The 9,419-nt window shown below is 35.3% G+C and overlaps 2 protein-coding genes across 6 annotated transcripts; both read right to left on the bottom strand.

Moving 5' to 3' along the window:
• Positions 1-200: 200 nt before the first annotated feature.
• LOC103327006 (large ribosomal subunit protein P2B-like) lies at positions 201-2,017 on the bottom strand. Of its 2 annotated transcripts, none has more exons than XM_008229278.2 (4): positions 1,868-2,017; positions 1,489-1,578; positions 539-765; positions 201-417 (listed from the first exon to the last, which is right to left on the bottom strand). In XM_008229278.2, the coding sequence occupies exons 2-4, from the start codon at positions 1,574-1,576 to the stop codon at positions 391-393; spliced, it is 342 nt and encodes a 113-aa protein (XP_008227500.2). In that variant the 5' UTR covers positions 1,577-1,578; positions 1,868-2,017; the 3' UTR covers positions 201-390. The 2 variants fall into 2 exon arrangements, with proteins under 2 accessions (XP_008227500.2, XP_088911245.1); XM_089055119.1 differs by having other exon boundaries at positions 1,489-1,610; positions 1,868-1,981.
• A 2,306-nt stretch (positions 2,018-4,323) lies between these two features.
• On the bottom strand, positions 4,324-6,773 carry LOC148921559 (histidine-containing phosphotransfer protein 5-like). 4 transcript variants are annotated; one of them, XR_016122376.1, is made up of 7 exons: positions 6,636-6,773; positions 6,409-6,539; positions 6,230-6,298; positions 5,789-5,860; positions 5,626-5,698; positions 5,250-5,364; positions 4,327-5,000 (listed from the first exon to the last, which is right to left on the bottom strand). XR_016122376.1 is itself a non-coding variant. In XM_089042092.1 (6 exons), the coding sequence occupies exons 1-6, from the start codon at positions 6,699-6,701 to the stop codon at positions 4,953-4,955; spliced, it is 459 nt and encodes a 152-aa protein (XP_088898218.1). In that variant the 5' UTR covers positions 6,702-6,773; the 3' UTR covers positions 4,324-4,952. The 4 variants fall into 4 exon arrangements, 2 of the variants coding, with proteins under 2 accessions (XP_088898218.1, XP_088898220.1); XR_016122379.1 differs by having other exon boundaries at positions 4,330-4,930; XM_089042092.1 differs by lacking the exon at positions 5,250-5,364 and having other exon boundaries at positions 4,324-5,000.
• Positions 6,774-9,419: the final 2,646 nt, after the last annotated feature.

Here is a 9,419-nt window from a genome sequence, read left to right as displayed (position 1 = left end):
GGTTGACACAAAAGTAGTGATTTGGTTCAAGGGCACAAAGAAGGATGTAAAGATCCAAGAAATTTGCAACCTAACCATAGATGCTTCTTTTGCTCAAAGGAGGCAAACTCAACCTACGGGAGGCAAAGGGCAACCGGATCTACAGACCCACACAAATAAGCAAGAAATGAACTCTACGATAACATAAACCACAGGCAAGCAACCATAATTCAACTCAAATAGATAAAATTCAAAAATTATCTGACGCAATCTCTTTGATCCCTTGCATATCTAACCAAAATTTTTTGAGAATCCAACTACAAAATGGAAACTTAATAACATAACACCGATATGAAAGTATTAATGAAAATGAGAAGTTCTGATACAGGCAAAGCACCAGATGAAAGTCTCTTAGTCGAAAAGGCTGAATCCCATATCCTGCAACAAGAAATTTAAGTATAGACATTCAAAACAGCAACATTGTAATTAGATCATGCAAACATGCAAACAAAGAAGCAATATAGGCACAAACTACAGCAGAATTTTAAACAGAACTTACATCATCTGTGTCTTCCTTCTCTTCGACCTTCTCTTCCTTCTTCTGCTCAGCAGCGGCAGGAGCTGCAGCACCAGCATCACCTGCAGGTGCTGAATAAGCAACTGCACCACCACCAGATGGAACAGACGCCAACTTCTCCCTTCCAGAAGCAATTAGTTCTGTAATATCTTTGCCCTTGACTTCAGACAACAGCAACTCAATCCTGTCACCATCGGCCTCAGCTCCAACTGTAAACAAACCAAAACTTAATTTAATGTGCAAGTGCAAAAATGTTGGCGCAACAAATAATTATGCACCGGTTTTGTTCTTAAAAATTCCTATGGACAACAGGATGTTAAGCATCTTTTTGTGCAACCATTACTTGACTTTACACAAAATGTTAAATGTATCACATATGAGGTTCTTCTGTACTAGTTAAACAGGAAACCATGAGCTTTTTGAATTTTTGACTAATGAATGACCAGATGTCAATGAAAAATCATCTCCATTTCGATGATATAGAAAATTCAATTATAAACAGGCCTATAGATTGTAAGAATACTGCCACAATGCCAACCCAAGAGAAAATTAACAAGGACTAACAGAGGGACATAGTATTGCACAATATTCAAAGGAGCGAGAGCGCAAGACTCTAACTCTTTCCTTAGATGTCAGGTGCTCTAGCACTGGAGCTGCCCCCATCAAAATTAGACAATTAAACCATCTCAATCTGAGAGACCCTAAAATATGGTTCAGCAGTTAATCCATATATAAAAGACTACATAGACTAATATCATCAGACGCGATTAAAATAATTACAAACGCATCACAAAGCCAATTTAAAATATCAAAAGCAAAGCAAACCCACAAATGGCAATCCAAATTCAACAAAAACTATTGAACGAAATCAGTAATAATGCAACTTTGAGTCATACATGAAAAGAAAAAAAGGTTTTCAAAATAAAAGTCACCTGATCCGAGAATGTCCTTCAAATCAGCAGCTGAGGGGCTGGTCTTCCCTCCCAAAACAGCGAGCAAATATGCAGCGACCACCTTCATCTCTGTCCAAACAATATATATCACACTTAACCAGCTACAAATAAACAGAAGAAAAAATTGAACTAAACAAGGAAGATAGGATTTATCTGTAAGACATAAAATTCATAACCAAGGTCCATAAAACTTGTCTCAATTTACAAGAACTGATAGCACAATTCAAAGATATGCACTAAAAACATCCACATTCAATCAACTATATGATTGGCTGAAATTGAGAAGAAATTGAAGCATACCCATATGAATAGAGAGAGAGAGAGAGTTTGAGAGAGAGAGAGAGAGAAGAGAAATTACCGTCCAAGACTGAATAAAGAGAGCTTCTGCAGCAAAGCCTCAATGGCAGATGAGAGCAATGACGACTGAGTGTGAGACGGAAACAAGAGAGTGGCGGCCGAAAGAGAGTTTGAGGGGAAATAAGAACACGCGAGATTAGGTTAAAACCTGTACATCGATTTTTTTAATTTATATTAATTTATATTTTATTGTTTCGGTTTATATGAACCTAGCCCACAACCGGTTTGGGTTTAAAGGTGTAAAATTGGGCCGACTTTTCCCTCTTTTTGCCCAGTGTACCATTTAGGGCTCTCCCACCCAAAAGCTCCAAAATCCAAATTTTGTACTCTCAAATACAACTATACAAATTTATAAATAAACCCAATCCTAAACATGTATTTATAAAAAAATCCAAGTACTATTTAAACATAGAAATACACCCAAAATCAACTCCAAAGTCAACTTTTTGGGTGTGTTTATAAATGAGTGTTGAGTGTGTGTAATGATGAGTTTTGAGTGTGTTTATAAAGTGTTTTGGGTGTTGGGTTTTTTTATAATTTCAACCTCCATTTTGGGTGTTTTAGTGAAACTCCCATACAACTATTTAACGACACACAAGGTTTTTCCTCCCGGCTTAAAGTTGTGGGTATGCTCTAGCGCTGGTGATGAAGGTAGCAAATTTCTCCCTAAACTCTTTTTATAAATAAAAAAATTATAAAATTTACAACCCGATTTTATTCATTATAACAATTGTTTTAACCTCAAATTAATTTTTATTAATTTTTCTCCGTGTTAATTTTATTTTCTGATAAATTTGATCTTTTTAACAAACAAACAACAACAAAATTGCAAAATTTGATCATATGAATTAAAATCAAACACACTATACAATATAGTAGAATGAACAAGAGTGGAATTTTGAAACAACTTTGTGAGTTTCTCAGTTTAGTTGGAAGAAAAGGTTTGTTCTCTATAATGAAAACATATGATCTTCTCAGGAAAATTAGCTAAATTACCGAACCACAACTAGCTCTCTACTGACGATCCCTTCTGGGCTCAATGACATTACTTGCGTGTTCTATATATACACTGTATATAATATGTTCCATAAGTATTTATTAGGAAAATAAAGGGAAAATAAATAAACATATTATAGCATTTCCCAAGAAATAAGAAGAATAAAAAAGGCTCGTAACTCAAGTGGTTAAAAATCATTTACCTATACACCTTAAGTCTAGAAATAACCAATATGTTCTTCCTGTCGGACAATTACAAGAATAAAATTTTCCAGTTTCAAAAGTTGTTTGAAAGTCCAAAATCTCTTTTTTTTCTCCCCCATTTTGGTAGCATGTCCTCTGTGGGAACCGAATTTTAGCTAAATCTTAGGTCAAATATTTCCTTCCATTTGGGGATTATTGGGCCTAATTGGGAGTTATTTGATTCAATTGGCAATTATTTGATTCTTACCCTAATTACGTCAATCTCTCCAAATTGGGGAAGAATAATTCCTTTTCATATGTGGAATTATTCTTCCGAAACCCTAGCCTTTGAGGCTCCTATAAATACATGGTTACACCAAAGCTTGAGGTAATTCTAAACCTACATCTAAATTCCTCTCTGAAACTCTGTAGAAATTATCTTTCACAAACCCTAGTTGTCATACTCTTTCTCTCTCTCACACAAGGCTCCGGCTACCACATACGGCTCCGGCCACCCGGTTCACACCATACATACAACTCTATACCATTTCCGTTAGCTATTGTTTTCCTACAAACACTTAAACTAACTTAGGCATCGGAGGGTCTTTGGCCAACACCCACTCGAGTATGGTCCTCTTATTCCGATTTATTTTGCGGGAAGAAAGAGACAACGAAGGGGAAGACGGAATCTTAGACGAATATTCCTGTGGGACGAAAATCGCTCCCACATCCTCTCTATTAATTAACAAAAAAAATATTTTTCTATATAGCATATATTAATTATAGAGGTCCTATTTATTTTAAAAATATATAATGAGGTAATATGATATTTGACATTTCGGATGGAGTTAAATTTTTACTAATTGTCAAATTGCCATATAAGTCACCAAATCCAAATTTAACATTTTGTATTTAATATCTCCCTTGGAGACGCTCTTGGGCACTTACGTAGTAGTTGTTGGAGGACTAGTGCTCATTGCCCTTGCCAAGCATGAACCAACCATTTGGGTCCATGATTACATTAACTCTTTCTTTGGACACTATCGGTGCGTTTGGATGGGTGAAATAAACTTGGGATTTGGATAAAAGTCAGAATTTCTAAATTGACATACACCAATTCTTGTGTTTATATAAATAAATAAATAAATAAATAAAAACAAAGAAATTTATAAATTGTACATGGAAAAAATATGGAATTTGGAGGTCATAAATATCAACTTTAAATTCTATCTAAATAATTGTCATTTCTAAAATTCCAGAGAAATGGAGTTCTAAAATATTGAATTCTATGGTTAAATCCATTAGCCAAACAAAAAACTTTACAAATTCTAGAATATTAATTTACATCATTAAATTCCTCAGTAATTCCACATCCAAACACATTTTTGGTAAATCTTTTTTTTTTTTTTTTTTGAGAAACGAGATTTCATTCAACGTTCAAAAGAGGGTACATCTGCCTCAAGCACAGGAAGCAACCATATCGGTGCTTCCTCAATCCAAGAAACAAATTCACTACAACTAATTGCAAACTGAGCCAAGGAATGTGCCACTTTATTACTGCTTCTTGGGGTCCATTGGCATAAGACTGCTCGAAAATTATTCAGTAGACATTTCACCTCCTGAAATAAGAGACCATCTGTTCCACTGCACTCCTTTGCTGAAAGAATCCCATTGATGCAATCCTGTGCGTCCATCTCTAAAATAGCATCAGTGAAACCCATATCAATAGCAAACCGCAATCCTTCAATTGCAGCCATAAGCTCCGTTTGCCTAGCCCCATAGCTAGCTTGAATCCGCTTAACACATGCCGCCATAAACTCACCCCTCTCATTTCTGACGATCACTCCAACCCCACGACTAGTATCGTCAGATTTGAGTGCCCCATCTACATTGATTTTATAGTATCGTCAGGGTAATTTCCTGCTTTCTAACATAAAGTTTACAATTGGCATCCACTACGAAAAATAAGAACAATATTAGTAAAGAATGATTAATATGTGACAATAATGGTGGAGATTAGAACTTGTACACAAAGATTAGTTAGGCAAGCAACAATGGATAGAAAACTAAGAACAAGGTCCACTTATAAAATGGATAGAAAATAAAGTCTTAAACACACATAATGTTCACCTTACAGTGAACTTATTCAAAAGTTCCAAATACCAAAACCTTGTCCTAAAACATAGAAGTAATAAACTTATTACATGGCCAACATGAAGAAAACATCACGATCTTCTGAAATCGATGATCTAATATAATAAGAACTCTCTCTACTTATGTTGCTTTCGGCAGCCTCATGTTATAAATTTCACGTTCCATCTATATAAAAGAAAATTCTGAATATTAGAACATTTGTGTGAGGACAATTTACCAAGGCAAGTTTTTATTCATATATTGTTTTTTGTCTCTAATTATAAAATCAATGTGTTCATTTATTTTCAATCTGCAATCAGCAATCAAATGCACGATAATTAAATACATATGACATCTTCATAAGGTTTTGGAAGTGATACAATGTAAAAACATGCAACATGCAAATTAAAACTGAGAAAGGAATTAAAGATTCAAAATAACTGTTACCCCAAGAATGCGATTCAAATTCTCTTTGGCGACAAGATATTCACGGTTGACATTGTCAAGAGCCACAAGGCACCTACAAGCACAGAACCACACATATATGTATTATTCATAAATTTTGTTAGTAGATTATTTGGGGATCATGAGAGAACACATAAAATCTTACCCTTCTTTGTTCTGTGCTTCACTGGCATCAACGAGCTCTTGACAGGCAAGGGCAACCCGGCCACAGGCATTACTGTAAGTCCAAAATGCAGTAAATTAAGAAGACCAGGATGTGCAACAAATTAGGAAGCATCCATTTGAGCTCATAATATACAATGCAAAAATCCAGAGAAGACCAATAGATATGAAAAGAAATTCTTAGCAATGATGTCCTTTATTCTTTTATTTTGACCTCAAATGGTTCATTCACATATTATTTTTGCAAGGGCGGAACCAAGAACTTTTATACGGGTGAGATATAAATTTTTCCTTTTAAGTTTAAAGAGCTAAAAGTAACACAAATTTTTTATTTATCTAATTATTTGAGCTAAAAGTAACGCATATTCTAAAAAATTATCCAATTGACAATTATGACAAAAAAAAGATAATAATTGACAATTACCTTGTGGTACTGCCTTTAAACCAGACTGCGAGTTTATGCACCTCAGAATAGTTGACATCGGGCTCACTCCTAATTAAAATTAAAATTGAATTCGGCAAAATTAATATATATATATATGTGTGTTTGTGTGTGTGTAAAACTCCAATTAGTTCATGGAAATAGTGAAGGAAATTAATTACAAATTTCTTGTGAGTTCGGCTCTGTAATCCTCAGCTACACGAAGGAAGATGGTGATAATTTCGTCAACCAAGCGAGGGTTGTTTTCATCTTGTAACCCTTTCAGTTCATTAAAGTAGTCGGTCAAAATGCCCTGCCAGGAAACATATACCATATTAATCTCGCAAAAACTTAAAAGAGAAAGCAAGATTTATTTATAAGCAAAGCAATATAATGGGGGTGGACTGACTTGTTCTTGCAAGGAGCTGATGAGTTCCTCGAGCTGTTGGCTAAGATCCTTCCCTTTCGCAGCCATTTTCTTCGTTGAGAGAGAGAGAGAGAGAGATAAAAACGAAGTGAAATAAGAAAAGAGAAGGCAATAGAGAGATCAATTAATAAACAAAACCTCTGTATATATGCATGGTTTTATAGCCTCTATATATGTTGTTTTTCATGACACATAGCATGCATATGTTGCTAGCAGTATGCAGTGTGAAGTAGCATGAGCTTTGCATGTCTCTGGTTTCATAACTTCATCATGAGCTTCATGGTGGTCTTTCAATATTTCCTTGGCTCCTTTATGGATGCTTTAATTAATATGTAGGTACATGTTGACTTTGGGTTGATAAATTATTATTTGGGTAATCTTTGAGCTCGAAAACTTCGCTAAATTTAAACACAACCCGCAAGACGTCTCATTAGATAATTCATCCTATAAATTACATTATTTTAATTAAGTCTAAAATGAAGTTAGAAAGTGTATATCTATTAAAAATAGGGCCTAGGTGGGCCAGGTCGAGCCTAAATGGGCTTAGAAGGGTTGGATCGTAGGCGGGCCAAGGGTTTCAAATTCTAAGCCTAGAACCTACTTAATTGAAGAACAAGTCGAGCTGAGCAGGCCTAAATAACGAGTCGACTTAGACTTGTGGGTAGATAGAGGGTTTCAAATCATGAGTCCAGGCCCTATCCAATTAAAAGAATGGGCCGAGCCTCATGCTACCCACTTCGGCCCATAGGCCGCGGACCAAATGATGATGATCCATGACTAGAACCAACGGTTTGGGTCCATGACTATATTACTATATCTGGATATTTTAAATAAAAAAAAAAGTGAAGGAACCTTTTGTTTTTGTTTTTTGTCAAAAAGAACCTTTTTTCAGACACATGTAGGTCCTCATGCAGTAGGGTGGGCACAATCCAGATTCAATCGGTTTCATCTCAAAATGATAGCCGAACTAATTACAATATAATGGTTTGGTTAGACCAATTACAACAAACAAATTCTCAACTTGCTACATATATAATTTTTCATTTATTAGAGTATCAAACCTTCCTAAAACTCAACATGACATAAAACTTCAAATTTCAAAAACTAATATAGCTACAATTCAAATATCAATAACTCCAAAGGTCCATCAAACTTCAAATTCAACATCCATATATAGTTATCATCTAATTAGAGTACATGTAAAATATAATATAAATAAATAAATATACGAGTAGACGGCCTGGTTTGGTTTAGGTGGGTTTACAAATACTCAAAATCAAACCAAACCAAATGACATACAGTTCGATTTGGTTTTTAAACCGTTTGACTTTTTCTTACTCAAAATCAAACCAAACTGATAATTACGATTTGAATTGACTGGTTTCATCAGTTCAACCAGATTGATGCCCACCCCTACATTTATCCTCAAGTGTGTTGTGTATTTCTGTTAATACTTTCACCTTCAAGGTGTCATGATTTCATGGTTGCAACAAGTTAATAATTACTTTCAGAGTTGGGCGGAATAACCTCATTTTCTAGGCAAAGGCTCGATTGTTTTAGATGAAACTGGCCCTCAATTCTCTTCTCTTTGTCTAGTAATTTGGTACTCATATTTTTTTGTTAGTGAGCTAACCCCATCCCATCCCATGTATAAAATTGAGTAATTTGGTACTCATATTTTTCATTGTTTGTCTTTTATTTATGATTTAACTGTGGATTCTTTAGGGAAGAAAATAAGTTCATACAAGCATTTCTCCTTCATAACCAAGGCACGGTTAATAATTTGTGTTTCTAGCCCTGCTACCTGAGTGATGATGTCACATTCTAGGGAGAAATGTACTTTCTGTTCGATGGAGGTTATACCGCCATTGATGACACCTGGTTGAAGTTTTTGTTACCATTCTGATGCCCCAAGGCTAGCCTCGGCCTCATGTTAATATAGTTACTTTGGAAAGGGCAAATTATATATGTTTCCACTGTTATGCCTTGGAGTTTTCATACATTGTAGGTAGGAATATACCTAGGTATGAACTGCACATACAGAAATTTCTAAATTGATGGAATCCTCTACAATTACTCATTTAGCTATTTTCTACTGTCGTTGTAGCAACTTGATCATGTGGACGAACAGTCTGTTAACAACAATAATGCAGGGGAGGAAGATCCACCTCAGCAGTTCCATCAAGGTTCTATCATTCTTTTAATCTGCTTTTGTCATACTCTAAGCTTTGAGTCTTTTGACCACATATTTCTAAATCTTACAACTTACCCGCGCTAACCTAGCTATGTCATCCTCTTATTCAGCTGATGCCGAGAATATCACCTTACCTGACCGTTTTGACTCATGTCAGTCTGATGGATATACCTGTACATACAGTTGCTTGGAGAGATGAGTTGTGTTTCATTCCTCCTATACAACAAAACCCTATGCTTTTTTTTTTCTTAATAGCAAAACCCCATGCTTTTGTAGTCATGGTCCTATTTGTGTATTCTATGTAAATGGCAGATTTGAGATTGAAGGGGACGAGTAGACACAGTTGAACTTCACGTGAGAAGAGCACACACAGATTCACATACCTCCTGCGCCGCTTGAATCTTTTTACTTTTCCTTGCCGTTTTAAATGTCTATATGCGTAATCAGGTTAGTGCAAGTTACATAATTGCAAACATGAAATTCTTGTCCCTTATTTTATAACTTCATCTTGTGTGAACATGAGTGCTACACTAATACCTCCTTATCATTCTAGTAGTATTTCGTATTATGGG

This window comes from Prunus mume, linkage group LG1 (assembly GCF_029339155.1).
Source record: "Prunus mume cultivar Tortuosa linkage group LG1, ASM2933915v1, whole genome shotgun sequence".
Taxonomy (NCBI): Eukaryota; Viridiplantae; Streptophyta; class Magnoliopsida; order Rosales; family Rosaceae; genus Prunus; species Prunus mume.
The sequence above is the reverse complement of the archived record's forward strand: the minus strand, read 5'-3'. Positions and strand labels throughout refer to the sequence as shown.